Genomic DNA, 19,799 nt, shown 5'->3' with positions numbered 1-19,799 from the left:
TAAAAGGATAAGAAGTTAACAAACCTTTCTGAACACTTGGAGGGGGAAGGAGGGGAATAGACCAGAGGTACTTTAATTGTCCTAGATTTCATGGACATTAGGGCTGGAAAGGACCTCATGAGATAATTGGGTCCAGCCCCCTCCTCAAGGGGCAGGAAGTCAGCTGGAGTCAGATCACCCCAGGAAGATAAGCATCCAAGTATCTCTTAAAAGGTATCTAGAGCAGATGCTTGCACCACTTCTGAGGGAGTCTATTACAGACTCTGGAAGTAAATAAAGCTACTCCAACAGAGAGCAGGGTAATTAGTTGTTCTTTGGGTTTAACTCTTTAAAGTAAATTCCCATTTATAATGGGATGGTTTAGGCATCCCAGCTATTATTTGATGTGGGTAAAATAGATAAAATGTATTTGGTGATCATATTTAGTGATCATTGGTATAACATTTATCTTTTTGTCTCTGTGTATTAGAACAATACATGCTGCAGCAGCATAGCAAGGAACCAAACAACAATAAAGCAGTATTTCCCAAATCTACCAATTTATCAGGCTAAATAATATATATATTTGAGAGGTCTAGAGCAGGGGTTGGCAGTGTTTTTGGGCAGAGTGCCAAAAATACCCACAACTTTGACTTTTAAGATGTTGGCATGCCAGGCATGGATATATTTTTAAAAACCTAAGAGTATATTGTCCACTGCTTCTGTTCCCCTTATACCAGGTTGGTTGCCTTATACTGGGCACATCTACACCAGACATTTACTTCAGAGCTATCCAATTAGCTCTGGAATAAAGTTTCAGAGTCTACACATGTGGCCCTGTTAGGCTGCAGTAAGCCAATTAGCTCTGTCACAGGTTGGCATTCTTTAGTGTACAGCAGCACCTGTATAAATACTGATGGGGCTGGCTGGAGCATGAGGGTGCCTCAGTGTGGGGGGGGCTGCCTGCCAGCTAGCCTGCACTGGAGCACTGTCTTGTCCCAGCCAGGTCCTCTGCTGCACATTGTGCTGGGTTGGAGTATCACCAGACCAACAGGCTGACCTCCTGGGTCCTCTGCCAGCCAGGGCTGCTCAATATGCTGTGGTCCTGAGCACACATGTAAGCGTGGTGCCCGGGGCAATAAACTCTGGTGCAATACATGCCTTGTGTCATACTTGTATCACATTAGTTTCAAGTGTAGATGTACCCACTGAAAACAAAAACTGTGTAGTAAGAAAGACTTGGTTGTAATTTTTATTTGAAATCATGCCAGACTAATCTCAAAACTGACTCTGTCACCACAGAAGCAGCTATTTCTAAATAACCATTTCAGATTTTAAGCCATAAAGACTTTTTAACAAGGTACAGGACCTTCATCCACCACCACCTTCTCAGCCACCTCCTGTTTTACAGAGGAATGTCTCAGACCTCTGAAGAATTCATAGTTCTAGCCACCTTATCACAGTGATTTTAATATAGGCTTCTGAGTCTGTAAAGACTAACAAGGTCAATAAAAATCAGTGATTATTTTAAAGGTACATTTTATTTAAACCTTATTTTTATGTAATTACTTTTTACTTTTAAAAATAAACCTCTTCAAAATTTAATTTGAAATTATGTCAGCCTACTTTGAGGGCTAAGCTAGCTAGCATTTGTTAACATAATTTTAAATGAATCAATGCCTATACAGTTGAAACCAGAATTTGTGGAAGTTTTAGATAAACTTTTGACTAGCTCAGTGATTCTCCACCTGGGTGATAGGGCATCCCGTGTTGCCTTGAGATCCTTTCATACAGTTGTAGTATAATAGAAAATTAAAGTTGGAAGGGACCTCAGGATATCATCTAGTCCAACTTGCTCAAAGCAGGACCAGCCCCAACTATATCATCCCAGGGTCTTAAAAACGTTTCAAGGGTGCCAAAGTGTGTTAAGCAGTGTGACACCAGCAAACTCTCCATGTGCCTGAAGGGTGTTTGTACCAAAAAAGCTTACAAAAAACAATTTTCCCAGCTATTTAGTTGGTCTAATAAAAGATATTACATCTACCCAAAGAACCTTGTCTTCCTGTATCCTTAGATCAACACAGCTACAACTAGCATCCCTAAGCAATGTTAGCGGTGCAAACATGATTCACAAGATATACCCAGGGGGTGAGTTCAGATGAGTGTGGCCGTACAGTATGTGACGCTGTAAACATGTCTGCAGTGCCACATATTGCACAGTCAGGTGTTTTCCGTGCTGCAAGGCTGTACTCTTTTGCTCTATTATTTTTTGACCCCCTGGCTATCCAAGGGTCAAAAAAAACCCATGGAAACAAAAAAACAAAAAAAAAAGAGCAGTGCACGTTTGGGCAGCGCGTGCTGCTGAAAAACAGAGTCGGGCTGCCCAAAGCCACGCTGCAGATACCAGCCAGGCTCCACCTGGCACAGTCACCACAGGTGCAGCCCCAGAAGGCCCCCAGGACCTCAGATACAGCTGCTGGGACCACCCCGGGGGTAATTTGCCATACACCAAAATGTGCGTGGCATGGGCATTCCCCGGGGACAAGTAGCTGCGGTGCAACGTCTGCCACTGTACCTGTCCCCGGGGAACCAAACATCTGTGCATAACTGGATGCCCAGGAATTTTAAATAGGAATCCATAGTGTTAAAAACATTTTAACCTGTTGTGATCTTTCCAAGGTTTTTGCAGCAACTCTTTTGCTCTATTATTGCTCTATTTCCATAGTGAAAATAGAGTGAAAGCTAAGAGCTGGTATCTTCTGATGGGTGCCTCAAGTCTAAAAAGGTCAAGAACCACTGGACTAGCTAGCTAACCCAGCATTAACAATTTCTGCAGGTTTCAGTTTATTCAACAACTTCAGATAAGTGGATTAGCTCATTAAAATGAGAAAGAGATCAAGAGGACAAAACCCAGGGAAAGTAGCTTCCCTCTCTTAATTTATATATAAGAAAAAGGCATCAGAAGATGAGATCTATTATTTCTAAAATCTTGAAAGACATGACGACTGCAAACTATTAGTTTAATTTGTTGACTACAGATAATTCTTCTTTTGTTTAATTAATCAGCTAGTTTTACACATAAACCATACTGTTTTCTTATGTTTCAAGCCAAATCAATTTAGTAATTGAGTTCGTTATTTTTGCATTTTAATTGAGTTCTAGTTTTCAGCTAAATGCAGCCTCATACAAATCATAAGTTTTACCCTAAATGATTTGTCTGCTAAATTAAAAATGCTATTCATCATTCTCTAATATAATACAAAAATTAAAAAAAAAAAGAATCTGAATAATTGCATGTTAAGATGCATAGTTGCTTAAATAAATCTGTAGAGAGAGATTCTATTTTCCTGATTAACAGTGTACCTGTTTTTATAAAGATGTCAGTAGTTGCAAATCAGTATGCTTTTAATGGTTACCAATCAATTAAAATCAACTCTTCGATAGGAAAGTAATTAAAAGATACAATTGCTGAATAAGATTAAAATCAATGGTTTCAAATCAAGGTTTCTTGCTCACCAAGTTAAATCTTGATTACAACTTATGATTTAAATCTCTGATGTAAATTAATTAATTGTGCATCTCAGCTACAACCAACCAAATTAACAAATCAAATCATTGAGTTCAGCCCCATCTCCATCTACTTACTTCCAAAGTACACCTGCTCTGATAAAAAAATTCTTAAAGTGGAACAAAGCCTCAGCAAATAGACTTCCATGCCCCTTTTAATGCCACAAATGCTCCAAATTGTGGCCAAAACAATAGGCAATATAAATCTGTGCCACATTTTTTGTGGCAGACACCAGTTTGCTTTATGGCAGGAGAGTACAGGCAGCCCAGAACTGCCCGTGCTTTCCAGCTACCCCAGGCAAGTATTCCTGGGGTTTCAGGAACCTGATTTTGTGTGCCCTGGGAACTCCACTGCAGGAGTATTCCCAAGGAGGCAGGATTGGACCCCTGAAGGTCTGGGTACACCTGCTTTTCTGAGTTCCCTGCTTGCAGGGGTTTACCCAAGGAATCCTCCAGCATGGAATTTCCTGGGCTCACATATCTCACTGCCATGCCCCAACTTATGGCACATCACTACAAATGGAAAGATCCTGGGCAGGCTCTTATGGGGCTTCAAGGACCCCCATTTGTAGAGGTGCACCCCAAATGTTCACCAGGTATGCATATCATGCTGCCATATCTTGACTTGAGCCATCCCTTTGCAGATTGGGTCATGAGGTTCCCTGGGGTTTCCCCATTTGCAGAGGCATGCCCTCAATTGGTTCCATGTAAATGTCTCACAGGATTGGGCCCCTGAAGCTCCAGGAGCAGTAGAAGCCCAACCCTGTGGGACAATGGGTGATATCGGTGTCACTCAGTGAAGCAGATCAGCTGGGCTGGGTAATATCCCAGCACAGCTGGTCCCACTCTAAGGACAACATACACTTCTATCTTAAGTCCAGTTTGTCAATGAAAATTTCTTTCCAACTTCAAATTTAGTGATAAATGCATACTAATGATTCCCCAACCAGGTTGGTTTACCTATTGTTTTCCAAATAAATGTTTTAGAGTCAAGTGATCTAAGGTCAAAGATAGAGCTCATCACTTCACCTTATTCCTGACAGTTGGCTCCTAATAGAATTTCAATTCATACACATGCCAGAGAGAACACAATTAGAACCTGTGAATGTATTCCCTATCAGCAGAACTGACATCATAAGGCTGAGTTACCTTAAGAGGAAGATATGAAGATTGTTTAATATTTGAAAAGTACTACATTGGCATTGCACATGCCAAGAGCCAAAAATTGTTTTTAAGCACATCATCCCAACAAATGCTCAGTGGTGTGGTCTGCTTCTTAATCTCCCTGATGCTAGTTTTACACTCAATTCTGTTGAATGGTAACTAGGAATAGAGAACAACAAGCTTTAATGCCTATATTCAACCTATTAACCAGTGACCTCCACACACTTACTGGCAACACTTACCTCATTTGGTCTACCTGTCTGGCATGTAGTTTTTGCTGTCTGTCTTGCTCTTCTTCTTTTGCATTAAGTTGTTCACGTTCTAGGACCACAATGCTAACCTGGACATTTATAAGTGATTTTAGCTGAACCACTCCCTACTGAAGTTAATGAAATTGTACAGAAAAAAAAACCCCTTCCGTGGTATTTTTGAAAAGGCAGCACTTGAATGCGGAAAATATGTTTAGAACAAATTTAATCAACATGCATACGATATTTCTGTTCACAACAACAGGAAGTTGAAGCAGAATGTCTAACTTTTTGCCTTTTCTTGAAGCCTTTGTTGAGAAATATTTATGTTTCTTGCTTCTCTTCCCACATTCCTTAGCTATTCTATGCAAACCAGATCATTATCAGATGTGCTTCAACCAGCAAAGTCATTTATGAAAATTGCCAATTTCACCCTTTTAACTTGATGAATCAGACTCAGAAAAATGTTCCAAAATGAAGCAAAACTGTATCCCCCTCCATGAATTCTTTGCCTTTGGTTTCAGACAAATGGTAATATTTTAATGGGATCTGAAGTGCAATAGAAAGGATTCTGGGGAAGCAAAAACTGAATTTTCTTTCCTAAGTTCAAACATATGTTCTGTACTTGTAGTTGAAATTAAGTGTTCATGTTTACGGGATATGTGCTTTAAGAGACAATGTCAATTTCTTTATGGTAAAACTAATATAGTGCATTTACTGTATATATCAATAAATGCACTTCCTTTCTTGCTAAAAATGAAGAATTATATTTTTTCAGAATAGGTTCCTACTACATGCCTTCATGTTAAGTGTAATAACTTGTAGGTTCCTACAGATTAGAACACAAGTTGTAGTAGGCATGATTTGGAGGGTGACATCAGGAAGCTCAATGTGCTTGGAAAATTTCTCAATAGCTTGGAGCACACAGTGCATCTTATGACTGCAAGCAGCAGTACTTAGCACACAGCACTTCAAAGATCTAATTTTTCAGTTCAAGTGGAGTCCATTTATTATTGGACAGAGCACTGCGCATGAAACACTAAGGATTTGTTGCAGAGAACTTGATTTAAAAATACTATACTGTATAAGTACCATTATGAGTGATATCTTTATCTTTTTTTATCCACTTACATTTTAGAAGGCATTATGAAAATCAATTTGTTTGAATTTTTTTATCAATATGTTTGTATCATATTAAAAATCCCGTTGGTCACTTACTTCCAACCTTGCTCATGTAGTAGCAAGCATGAAACATGCTTGGATAGAAGTCTCACATTGGAATCTGGTCAGGTGAACACCAGCCCTTCTGCAGTATCCCTCTAAAGCAACAGGGCTAAATGGAGGTACTCTGTTCACAGTTGTGATCTAAATCTAGATTAAATGAACACAGACAAACTGCAAATAAATAAATACATACATACATAAAACCAGAACAGAATTTCTCACTTATTTCCTCTGGTTTCACATGCTTTGAAAGCTTTGTTTTATTTTTGGTTTGGCTTTGTTTTCCTTGTTTTGGAAGGAAGGCAAAATTTCTTGACAGAAAATGTTCTTCATCAAAATGTCTGAATGCCCAGACTTATCCTTTCATATGAAGTTTGCCCAAGAGAAAGAGAATTAACATCGCACACACAGGAAAAGAAATCTTCCTAGAATCTATATCCTAAGCATTTTTCAGCTTGTCTTCACAGCCAGATTAGACTTCAAATCTTCTGGTTGCTAGTCCCTCTACTCCAGGCAAGTTGTTCAAATTCCCTGGATGCATCTACATGTATAATTAATGCACATGTGCTGCGTAGAAATAAACTCCAGGGCATATTACGTATTTTACAAGTAGCAGCCTGCTGCAGAGGTTATTAGTTTTGTGTGCCCTAATAGGGGTGCATGTGTAGATGCTGAGAGATTTACTGCACAAGTTAATTAGTCAACTGCATGGTAAACATCTTGTGTAGAATCATAGAAAATGAGGGTTGGAAGGGACCTCTGGAGGTCATCTAGTCCAACCCCCTGCTCAAAGCAGTACCAACTAGATCATCCCAGCCAAAGCTTTGTCTAGCCAACTTTTGAAAACCTTCAAGGATGGAGCTTCCACCACCTCTCTGGGTATCCTGTTCCAGTGTTTTACTACCCTCCTATTGAGAAAATTCTTCCTAATATCTAATCTAAACTTCCCTTGCTGCAACTCGAGACCATTGCTCCTTGTTCTGTCATCTGTCAACACTGTTCTGTCTAGCTCCATCCTCTTTCAGACTTCCCTACAGGTAGTTGGAAAGGCTGCTATTAAATCCCCTCTCAGTCTCCTCTTTTCCAGACTAAATAAGCCCAGTTCCCCCAGCCTCTCCTCATAAGAGATGTCCACCAGCCCCCTCACAATTTTTGTTTCCCTCTGCTGGACTCTCTCCAATTTGTCCACATCCTTTCTGTAGTGGGAGACCCAAAAATTGAATGCAGTACTCCAGATGTGGCCTCACTGGTGCTGAATAGAGAGGAATGATCACTTCCCTTGACCACTGGCCACACTCTTACCAATGCAGCCCAGTATGTTTTTAGCTTTCATTGCAACAAGGGCACACTGCTAGCTCATATTCAGCTTATTGTCCACTGTAACTCCCAGCTCCCTTTCTGCAGAGCTGCTGCCTAGTCAGCCAGCCCGTGTCCTTTACTGGTGCACAAGATTGCTCTGTCCCAAGTGCAGGACTTTGTACTTCTCCTTGTTGGACCTCATAAGATTTCTTTTGGCCTAATACTGCAATTAGTCTATGTCACTCTGAATCCTAGCCCTACCCTCCAGTGTATCTACTCCTCCCCCCTCCTTTCCCCTCCGCCCCCCCAGCTTGGTGTCATCTGCACACTTGGTGAGGGTGCACTGTATGCCATCTTCCAGGTCACTGATGAAGATATTGAAAACAATCTAACCCAGGAACAACCCCTGGGGCACTCCACTTAATGCTGGCTGCCAACTAGACACTAAGCTATTGATTATTACACTCTGAGCCAGATGCTCCAATCAATTTTCTGTCCACCTTACACTCCATTCATCTAGCCCATACTTCCTTAGCTTGCCTGTGAGAATGTTGTGGGAGACAGTATCAAAAGCCTTGCTAAAATCAAGGTGTGTCACATCCACTGGTCTCCCCACATCCACAGAGCCAATCATCTCATCATTGAGCGCAATCAGGTTGGTCAGGCATGATGTGCCTTTGGTGAATCCATGCTGACTGTTCCCAATCACCTTCTTCTCCTTCAAATGATTAGAAGGGGATTCCTTGAGGATCTGCTCCATGATTTTTCCAGGACTGAGGTGAGGCTGACTGGTCTGTAGTTCCCTGGATCTTCCTTTTTCTCTTTCTTAAATTTGGGCACTGTGTGCGCCCTTCTCCAATCATCTTGGACCTCTCCTGATAGCCATGAGTTTTCAAAGATAATGGATAATGGCTCTGCAATCTCATCAGCCAAATTCCTCAGCATCCTTGGGTGCATCCCATCCGGCCCCATGGACTTGAATATGTCCAGCTTTTCTAAATAGTCCCTAACCTGTTCTTTCACCACTGTTGGCGGCTCGCCTCCTCCCCAAACTGTGCTGTTAAGTGCAGTAGTCTGGGAGCTGACCTTGCCTGTGAAGACTGAGGTGAAAAAAGCATTGAGCATTTAAGCCTTTTCTGCATCCTGTCACAAGGCTGCCTCCCCCATTCATAGATTTCATAGATGGTAGGGCTGGAACAGACTTCAAAGATAATCAAGTCCAGCCCCCTGCCCCAGGGGCAGGAAGTCACCAAGGTCAAAAGATTCCAGCAAGATAAGCATCCAAGCATTTCTTGAATGAGTCCAGAGTAGGTGCCTGCACCACTTCTGGAGAGAGTCTATTCCAGACCTTGGGGGCTCGGACAGTAAAGAAAATTTTTCTTATGTCCAACCTAAAATGGTTTTGGAGGAGTTTATAATCATTGGTCCTTGTTTTTCCTTGGAGCGCTTTGGTGAACAGATGCTCTTCCAGGTCCTGATGCATACCCCTTATGTACTTATAAGCAGCCACCAGGTTCCCCCTGCGCCTGCGCTTTTCCAGGCTGAAGAGTCCCATGGCTCTCAGCCTCTCTTCATAAGGCCTATTCTCTTGCCCTCTGATCATGCGTGTGATACTCCTCTGGACTCTCAAGCTTCTCAACATCCTTCTTGAATTTTGGAGCCCAGAATTGGATGCAGTACGCCGGCTGCGGCTTCACCAAGGCCAAGTACAGAGGAAAAATGACATCCTGAGATTTACTTGAGAAGCATCTATGGATGCAAACCAGAGTTTTGTTTGCTTTACCAGCTGTGACATTGCATTCATGGCTTATGCTCATCTTGTGATCAGTTATGACCCCCAAGTCTCTGTTAGCAGTGGTGCTAGCAAGCATAGCACTGCCGAGCCTATAAGTATGCTGCAGGTTTTTTTTTCCCCCCTGAGGTGGAGTACCTTACATATTTTGGTATTGAACATCATTAGGTTTGTATCCGCCCACTTACTAAGTTTATCCAAGTCAGCCTGGATGACTAGCCTGTCCTCAGGTGTGGACACTATCCCCAAAGTTTAGTATCATTGGCAAACTTAGTCTGTGCGCTTAAGACACCAATGACTTGGGGCAAGGCTTAGCTCAGTCCACATTGCTGATAAAGATGTTAAAGAGAACCGTTCCAAGGACAGAGCCTTGGGGGACACCACTGGTCATGGAGTGCCATAATGATTCACCACTATCAACCACTATTCTCTGGGTCTGACCTCGGAGCCAGTTTCCCAGCCATTGGACTGTGGTATAGCTGAGGCCACAGTTGGCCAATTTATCTGTGAGGAGATCATGGAACACCAGATCAATGGCTCTTTTAAAATCCAGATATATGACGTCAATCTCTTCTTCCTTGTCCAGGTGATATGTTACCTAGTCATAGAAGGAGATGAGATTGGTCAGGCAAGACCTACCCGCAACAAACCCTTGCTGGCTGTTCCTCAGCATGTTGCTCTCAGCCAGCTTATCCAGAAGGGTCTCCTTGATAATTTTCTCCAGAACTTTACTGGGGATTGAGGTCAAGCTGATTGGCCTGTAATTCCTGGGATCTACTTTCTGCCCTTTCTTGAAGATGGGTACCACATTGGCCTTCTTCCAGTCTTCAGGTACTTCACCTGAGCACCATGATTTTTTTAATATTTTTGCCAATGTTTGGACTATGACAACTGCCAGCTCCTTGAATACTCTAGGGTGTAATCTGACAGGACCAGCCGACTTGAAAGTGTCTAGCCTCTCAAGGTGATCCTTTATTAGATCGACACCAATGCTGGGTACAAATAAGCCCTCACCCTGGCCTCCCGCATCTTGCTAGGCAGGGCAGTCCCATTGGACTGATGAAAGACCAACGCAAAGTACCCATTAAGCAGATTGGATTTTTCCTGGGTGTTGGTTATCAGCTGTCCTATTTGGTTCTGCAGGGGTCCAATGTTACCCTTGCTTTTTTTCTGATTCCCTACATATCTGAAAAAGGACTTTTTGTTTTTATATCCTTGATATGTGAAGCCAGGTGGAGCTTGGTTGCAGCCTTGACTTTTCTGATCTTTACCTGCAGGTACAGGCCAATGCCGAGTACTCCTCATTTGTGGTAATTCCAGCCTTCCATCCTTTATTAGTCTCTTTTGAGGTGTAGGAGGTCCTCAAGTTCCCTGCTGAGCCAAGGGGGCTGCTGTGCCCTTTTGCTGCCCTTCCTCTGAGATGGGATGGCCATCCCTTGTGCTGTCAGGATCGCTTCCTTGAGGAGCAGCCACTCCTCTTGGGCTCCTCTTCTTGTTGAGTCATGGTCTCTTAGCGCCCTGACAATGAGCTTCCTGAGCTTGTCAAAGTCAGTTTTCCCGAAGTCAAGGACTTCTGTATTGCCGACTGACTTGCTAGCTTTGTTATGGATAGTAAAGGTGATCAGCTCATGGTCACTATCACCCAGCTTTCCATCAATTCTTAGATCACTGGCCAGGTCATCTCTTTTGGCCAGTACCAGGTCCAGCAATGCTTTACCTCTTGTTGGCCCATAGACTTCTTGAGTCAGGTAGAGCTCATCCATGCACGTGAGGAAGCTTTGCGACCGATTGGATTTGGCCGAGTGCTCTTCACATGAGATGTCTGGGTAGTTAAAGCTTCCCATGACAACCATGCACCGAAAGCATGCAGCTTCAGCCAGTTCCCTGGTGAATTCCTGGTCCAGCTCTTGTTTCTGGTTAGGAGGTCTGTAGTAGACTCCTACCATGATGTCCCCTGTGCCACATTCCCCACATATTTTAACCCAGAGAGACTCCAGTCATCCTTCCTGGGTGCCAATGTCCATTTGCAGGGACGTGCATCTGTCCTTGACATAGAGAGCTACACTCCCACCCCTTTTATCAGTATGATCTTGCCTGTACAGGATATAGCCATCTATACCTGTGGCCCAGTCATAGGTGGAGTCCCACCAGGTTTCCCCTATGAGGTTGTAGTCATTCAGGTTTAGCAGGAGGACCAGTTCCTCCTGTTTATTCCCCAAACTCTTGACATTGGTATACAGGCAGGTAAGTGTCTCATTGGGGGCCCCTGCCTTCACTACAGATCATTTGGGAGCTAGGGTAGAGGTGGGTTCCCTTAAGTGCCTTAGCCTGCTGGATTTACAAGGCTTGCCCAGTGGGCTTGCTGTAGCGGTAGTCCCCCCGTCCCCTGGCAGGCTTAGTTTAAAGGCCGGTGGAGCAGGTCAGCCAGTTTGGCTGGGAAGAGCCTCCTCCCCAGTGGAGTGAGGTGGAGGCTCTCTGCCCGGCAGACCACTGCCTCTCTCACCAAGGAGTAAACTGTGATCGTGGAAGCCAAAGCTTTCACGATGACACCAGCACCGCAGTCTTTGGTTGACTACCTTGACCTGTCTCTCCCTCCTCTGCCTATGACCCACAACCAGGAGGAGTGAGGAAAAGACCACCTGTGCCTCCTAAGCCCCGCTCCCAGAGCTCTGTAGTCTCTCATGACCCAGATGGGATTGCTCCAAGCTGTGTCATTTGGGTTGGTGGGGTGTTCTGTGGCTGCTGGGGGTCGGTGGGGGGCTTTAGGGTGTGGGGGCACGACATGCTTGCACCCATGTGTCTCTCACTGCACCCACAGCCAAACTGTGGCTTTTCTCCTTTGGTGGGCCCTTTTAAACTATGCACATGCACAGTGGGCCCACAGCCGGCGCTGCACTGCTCCTGGGCAAGAGGGGCCCTACTCAAGGGTTTTGGGGGATGTGATCTACCAGAGAGGAGCTGGTAAGTACACTCTCCCCCCCCCTTCTCTCTTCTTTGGGGGCTGGGCCAAGTAGGAGCCGGGGCAGGGCAAGACACTCCTCAGCTCCATTCAGCTGCCCCGCAGCTGGGCTATGTCCCTCCCACCACAGGTCCCACTTACCTCCAGCTGTTCTGGGGGTCAGCAGAGTGCTGCGCAGCTGCTGGGGGGCTTTGAGTGCCGGGCCATGACGGGTTTGCACCCATGCATCTCTCACCACTCCTGGGGCCAAACTGTTCAATAAGGGCCCCACACTTTCCCTAATCTTCCTCTTGCTGCCAACATACTTGTAGAAACCTTTCTTGTTACTCTTTGCATTCCTTGCTAGCTGCAACTCCAGTTGTGTGTTGGCTTTCCTGACTTAATTCCTGCATACCCAAGCAATGCTCTTATACTCCTAGAAGCATTGTTTGGGCATGCAGGGATAAATCCTTGGGGTGGAGATGCACCCTCTGGGTTTAAATTCAGAAGTATGAATTAACTGGATTAAATTCAGGATTATTTGAGTTAGATCTTTTTATGCTCTCTGTCACAGCGGGATCCTGTGGGAGGGCTGTGATCTCCTCAAGGCCCCCTTCCCATGCCAAGTTGGCCCCAGGCCACCCTCAAATTCTTGCCCGCCACATCTTTGATGTTCCAATATATTAGGGAGGCTGCCTTTACACCCTCTTGGTCACTTCTCGATGGATCCTAAGACCCCGTGATTTCCCGGACCCCTCGTGGGTCCCGCTCTACAATGGGTGCTTCAGTGGCACCTTAGCCTTAGGGGCTATGCGTGGCTCCAACCATCCCTTTACCACGCCCCAAGCCTTGCAGATGGAACAGACGTTGTTTGGTCTGGGTCTACACCCTCTCTCTGGCACTCGGGCTATCCACGTCCCTTGTCCGTAATGCTGCCCTCCTCCGGGGCTCACCACACCTGCACTGGGGCTTCTTAGCAACGTCCTCTTCTCTGGGTCTCACCAGTAAAGCTACCCCCTTCTCTGGGGCTGGGGTCTGTGCACCCCAAATGCTGCGCCCTCACTGGCACTGGGGTTCCCACACTACTGTGAATCCCCTATGAGGCCTTCTCCATCCCCTGATAGCCTCACCCAAACACCGATGACCAACAACAACACAAATGCAAGCCCTTCAGCTATAACTTAAACTGAAGCCGCCCAGCTATAACCATGTTCAAGCCTACCGGAGATTCTTCATCTCACAGCCGTCAGACACTACTCCTTCATCAGCTTCTCTTCTCTTCCACAGCCGAGAGCTCCCTCCTCCTGGGCTGCTGGCAGGGAACTGCCTGTGGCCTCAGCTCTTATGGTTTATAAAGGAGCCAGGCCCTGCCCCTTTCAGTCAGCTGACCACTGGCAGGTGTGATTGCTTACTGGTTCCAGTTGCCCTGGCAACCAACAGCTGGGCTCCTTATTCACTGCTAGGGCTCTTTCTCTAGCAGTTTCCCCTCTTTAGGAGCAGGGCACTTCAGTGCCCTGCGACACTCTCTAACGCCCCTGAACATTCTTCCATTTCAATAGATTTCCTGTTGCAATAGATTTCATTATACCACTTGTCCAGGTGCATAAGAGAATCAAAATGAATGTGAACCAAATGGACAGAAAGGGATGTAGAGGTCTACATAGACTTGGAACTCCTTATAACGATGGCATGTTTTACAGTTAAAATTGCAATATCTACTTAAGCTTCAATATCTACCTAAGCTTCAATGCAAAACTCAGAATTAACTTACTTTGGAGGTCAAAAAATAATTCGTTTTTCTTCCCTGCCCCCTTTCTCTCCGCATCTACCCCAGTTCTCCTGTATTTGTGGGTTCTAATTTAAACTCTTTCAGTTCACTCCGGCTAATAGTAGGAAGTAGAGAGAACTGGCTGTGACAGGGCTTCCAGCCTAGTTTTATAAACAAAAGAGATTTGGATCAACTATAGACAAGCAGACAAATGTTGACAGTGTTGTCTGAGACCTTCAGACATTGTCTCATTCCCCATACATTAAAAAAACCAAGAGGATTGTCCAGGAAAATATCCATTGACTCCATGTTGCCTGGCAGTTAAGCAACTGGAGTAGCTGGAAACCTGTCCCCTATTTCTGATTTTTTTTTCTTGCCTGGCTTTCTGTCTTTCTTTTGAGTACTTTACAAGCCACTTGAATTCTCCCAGATTAATTTCTTCCAGTTGTACAAGGAGGATAACAGCACCCGCATTCATGTAGCCATTTGCAGAGGAATTCCAGGGAATATTCAGAAATACCCCTGGAGGATGTGGTCACCATTGCATTTAGTGTTAGGGTAAAATTACACATTAAACAAACACCACACTAAATCTGTGTTAAAGTTAAAATATGTTATAAGCAGTTGCATGTTACATGTTATGGGTTAATACCATTTCTTGCCTGCATATCTTTGACTTGCCACTAAAGGGCTGGTAAGCAGGGGCTTGGCTAAGAGCCAAGAGTCCTGTGTTTTCTCCCTGCCTCTGAGGGCTGGGGGGGAATAGAAGCAGTGTGTCCTGGGATGCTGGAAAACTGTAAATTGCTTATTTTATCTCTGTGGAGTAGACTGATGTTACCCTAACATGAGATAAGTAGCACGGGCCACAGTTAATGCTTGCCTGAAGCAGTGTAACTTTGAGATGCTCAGAGGGCACTTAGCATGAGTTAAAAAGCTTTAACATGTGGATACTTGTGTTTTAAGGACCCTTAGTATGGTCTAACATATAGCTTCACCCTTAAACACCACCTTGTTATTCTGGAATAATCATTTGAAGGATGGGCTATGCTTGCCTTTGAGCCAGATGAGTATTTTGCTACCTATGTTGCTGCCTCATGCCTTTGGATAGTGTGAAACATAATTTTTGCTTTGATACTTTATCTAATATTAATATAAAATTAGTTCTTTTAGTTACACTAGAGCAAGGTCATATTTCATCCCATTATATACATTATATTTTATAAGAAAATATCCTGTATTATATCCTATCCCAGTAGCTTTCAACCCACCTCCAGTTCAGGATCAGTGTTGCTCACAAAGCCAGAAGGTCTGGGCCTGATTCATCCTGCAATTTTTCCAGCCTGAATTTGTAGGAAGGAACCTGGGAAGGCACGTGACAGGAAGACTTTGTCAGGCGCTGACCTGCTGGTGTGACCCAGATTATCACACTGGCAAAAATAGTTCTACATTATACCAGGCCATGCAGGCTCAATCAGAGGCCAGCTGTGTCATCTTCATGGAATGTGCATGTGTCACAGCAATATTATATGACATGTTGACTTGAAATCCCCTGTGGGCAGCTTTACACTTGTTTATTAAAACATAATTTTAGTTTAACAATATGCAAAAGTTTTATTGCACATTTGTTCTTTCTTACGTCCCCTGCACTCCATATGCTTCATCTGTGTTGGCAGACCCTTAACACCATAGTAACAAGTACAAAGTTGAATTAGCAAGATTAATAAATTGTCTTGTGGATAATTTAAGATTTCTTTGTTTTAGGGTTTTTGCTAGGTCTAGTATAACTTTTTATTAATTGAATACTAATGACTGAACCAAGATGTCACTCTCCATGTTTGTGTCTTGCTTTGAGCTTGCTTTTTATGATGCTAGTTCCATTTTTTCAGGTTTAATAGCAGACATGAAGTTATTGATAACAGTTTAAGCCACCATAATATCTGATCTGTATCCCCAATAATGAAGGCCTGGTTTAAGGATCAACTATATGACAATTTGGTATAAATCCTTAGGTGTCCTTTACAGAAATCAAGTGGAACTTAATTAGTAATTTTCAGGCCAAGAACAATAGTTTAATGATGAAAGTCACTGACTGGATGCCACTTTCAAAGATGAAAGGCACATGATCTGATTCACTTTGTCATATTTATCATCCTTTCTCCCAATTACTTTTCAAATATAAATTTATTAAAAGAAGCACTAACTTGAATTCTAGAGTCTTGTGTTAGAAATAAATGGTCTTGTAGCAAATATTTTTTCCTTTAAATGTCTAAACCTTTCCAAAGATTAAAGAAAATTAGTACTGGCATGTTTCATTAATTTGGCACTCCAGCAGGAGGAAAGTAGGACTAATTTCATTTGTGTGGATTAGGAAATGTGTCAGTTTTTCCATTCTGTCTCTCTAGGGCATTTTTTTACTGCAAGGCCTGTCATGATGACATCACAGATCCCAAAAGGATAAAAAAATGTGGTTGCAAACGGCGTAAGTAATATTTCTTTTTCTCTCTCCTTTTTCTCCCACTATATTCCTCCCCTTCATCCCCCAACTCCATGAACCTCTCAGCCTTAAGGAATCTCTTTAAATGCATTTATGTTTTACATAATGATGCAGAAAAACTAGGAAATAAATACATAGTAATACAATTAATAAATGTCATTTGTTATTCTCATGTTGAATATGTATTAAAAAATTCACACTGCTCACTTACAGCTACATCATTTTAAAAAAAGACTGTTTAAGTCCAAAGTTAGCAAAATGGAAAATTTTAAATAAAACTGAATCTGAGTGTGAGGTTTCTGACTTAAGCACATCAACATTGGGCCAAACCGTGCCTTGAATTATATCCTGTGGAAATCCATTAATTTCAATGGACTTCCATGAGGTGTTAAGGAAGAAAGTAGGTCTGGTTGCATAATATGGTTGACCGTGTAAAAGAAAGAAAACCTAAAAACAGTGTTTAACCATGTAAGAAAGCTGAAATTGCATATTAAGATGATTTCCTCAGGCTCCATCCAAGAGTCATTCTTCATATAGGTCACAAAGTCGATTGGAGTTTTGTATGTAGAAGATGTGCCAAAGGTTGGCCCTTAAAATGGGACATAATTCTTTCAGAAGTGTTCTGCAGATTTCATTGTTTATATTGTGCTTTATCTATGTTCTTGGAATTGTTGTTTATGTTAGTTGGAGATTTGTACATGCAGGAAGAACAGAACATTGGAACTGAAGTCTGGTTTTTTTGTGCATTTTCTTTAATTTTATGCACATGTGTATCTGGACCTTTGATTTTATTGGATTTTCTGCAGTCAAAGTATACAAAGCATGTGTCTTCACATAGGCTTTGAGAAAGGTTTGGCCCAGGATGTATTTGCTATATACAGTCCAAATATAGGTATGGTAATCCTTTTGCTAATGGATATTTGCCTAACCCATGGATACCGGTTAGATGGTATCCTGACATAAAAAAGAGCATTAGGTACAGAAATGTTGTTTAAGTGAGAATGACAGCCTCTTCTGAGATAATCCATGCTTCTAAGTTTCCAAAAAAAATTGTAGCCTACTGATCCACAGTTGCTGTTGTTCTGCATTCCTGAAAGGTGGAGGAGTGCCAGGAACAGAATCGTTAGCCTCTACTCTTACCAGAACGTTGATTTATTTTATTTTTTTTACAAGAAAATAGTGCTAAAGTTTTTAAGGAAACTTTTTCTCTTCCTTCTTCAAAAAGATGGGAGCTAGATCTATGTTGTTTCCTTAAGGAAAGAGGTGTAACAGACAGGAGCTGCACCCTGGGCAGGAGTGGGCCAGATGTGGCAGCTGGGCCTGGTGGTAGCTGACATTTATGTGCCCCCTCTAAGAGTGCACCTTGGGCTGATGCCCTGGTCACCCACTGATCATTGCATTACTGAGAGGAGCTGAGACCCCTCAATAGTAGAGACTGCAAAATAAATGGAAAGAAAAGACATGAAGGCCTGATGTAGAAGGTATGCAAGCAATTGTGAAACACACTGGGGGAAAAATGTTCAAGAATGTGTTTAACCATTTGAATGTGTTTAACCATTTGAGAATGTGACTCTTAAACTGCTCCCAGGGCCAATGAGACTGCTAAGTTTTGATTAGGCAAGTTACAGCTGCCTGAGGGTGCCTTTAACTCTGCAAACCAGTTGTTTTTCAAGATTTACTAAAGCACTGGGGAAGAGGAAATATGCAACCTGTCTAGTTGGATTGCTTCTGCCGCTTCTTCTTTTTATACATGTAAAACATGTTGTTTCCCTGGGTGCAGGCTTCTACCAAATTCTCTAAGGGAATTGTCATTTAAATGTTAGACCCAAACAGCGTCACTTTTCACTCATCTATATTGCAAGATAACAGCTAGGATGTTAATATAAAGGGCAGGCGCATGGATTACAATATAACTCTCAATTTTGGAAGTCAAGGAAAAGAAAAAAACAACAGTTCCCCACTTAACAATATGTTTTTACCATTATCAGTAATTCAGTTGCTTTTTTTTTATAGCACACCACAAAGTACAATATTCACAAAGGCCATTAGTGGTTTTTTGGTCCTCTGAATTTTAGCACCTGATTTGAGACCCTATAAAAGGGCCTTATTTTTAGATGAGGGATACTCAGTAATGTCTGAAAATCAGGCCTCTTTTTAAGCTTTCTCATGCTGAGCAGTTCAACCCTATAGTTACTTTAAAAATCTTAACCATGTTCCCCTTTATCTTCTGCCCAAGCAATGTAGCCAAAATAAAGCAGAAATTACAAAAACATTTTCCACTGAATTAAGGAGCTCAACCATAAACTTAATTTTTAATGACAATACAAATAGTCCACATGCATATATATTCTAATTAACGAGCAATATAATAAAAATTAGAGACAGTTGAATGCAGATGACGTAAGATGAAATGAAAGGTTAAGGATAAAACTATCAGCAAGTACAGGTAAATGAAATATGAAAGAGTGTCTTCTTTATAAAAAAATCTTAATTATTATGGCATTAATTACATACAGCTTCCTGGGACACTTGAAAGCTACGTTCTTTAATAATGTATCTGAGGTTTCCTGTCCCTTTAGATACTGTCTGAACATTAGCTGTGATACTGTCAGGGTCTAAAACTGAGTCTGACCTACATAGCCATTTGTCCAAACTTGTTAGGCCTGCTATTAATAATTCAGTAGAGAACTGTGCATCTTTACAAGGCCAGGGATAATTACAGTAACTATGTTTTCCTTTCAGCTATCCCTTCTTCTCCTTCCCTTTCCCACTCCCCATTTAATCTGTAAACGTTCACATCACATTGTCCCGGGAGAAATGCATGTGTGAAAATTCTATTCACAGACCATTGATAATTTTGTCATATACTTATCTTATGTTTTTAATTTTTTCTTATTTAATTTCATTGTAGCTTTTCACCAAATGGCCAAATGTATTTGTATTCTTTTATATAAAATGCAGCCACGTTGGGATGAAATCTCTAAACTGGATGACTTATATTTTCTGTTTCTTTCATTCTGTATAAGAGTTCTGGTCTAATTCTCTATATATTTTTTTTCCAGTGGCTGTGCTTGCTGCGAAGGGTGGGGGTTGGACCCCTGAGGGACAGATCATGTATACATTGATGTGTTTGAAGGAATTTGTTGTAATGTGTGACAAATGACAAATTTTTGATTTATTTTTCCTCTTGCTGCCTTGGAACACGGCCCCTACTATATTTTAACTGCACACTGATAGTGATCTATTGTGAGTAAAAACGGGTTCCCTGTAGCCCAGAGTGCGGTCCAACCTGTCTTTCTCTAGCAGAGAGTTTTTTTGTTTTGTTT

At 42.4% G+C, this 19,799-nt stretch overlaps 1 protein-coding gene across 9 annotated transcripts in view; it reads left to right on the top strand.

Moving 5' to 3' along the window:
* Positions 1-19,799, top strand: part of KCNMA1 (potassium calcium-activated channel subfamily M alpha 1) — a 1,011,367-nt gene that overhangs the window by 782,644 nt on the left and 208,924 nt on the right. For 8 of the 9 annotated variants that reach the window (XM_059729758.1, XM_059729760.1, XM_059729761.1 and 5 more), the window contains one exon: positions 16,382-16,458. In XM_059729758.1, the coding sequence (XP_059585741.1) occupies positions 16,382-16,458 (77 nt within the window). Of the gene's footprint in view, positions 1-16,381; positions 16,459-19,710; positions 19,720-19,799 lie in introns of all 9 variants that reach the window. The other variant, XM_059729759.1, reaches the window with a different exon arrangement.

Source organism: Alligator mississippiensis, chromosome 6 (assembly GCF_030867095.1).
Source record: "Alligator mississippiensis isolate rAllMis1 chromosome 6, rAllMis1, whole genome shotgun sequence".
Lineage (NCBI taxonomy): Eukaryota > Metazoa > Chordata > Crocodylia > Alligatoridae > Alligator > Alligator mississippiensis.
Note: the sequence above shows the minus strand (reverse complement) of the source record. Positions and strands in the feature narration are given on the sequence as shown.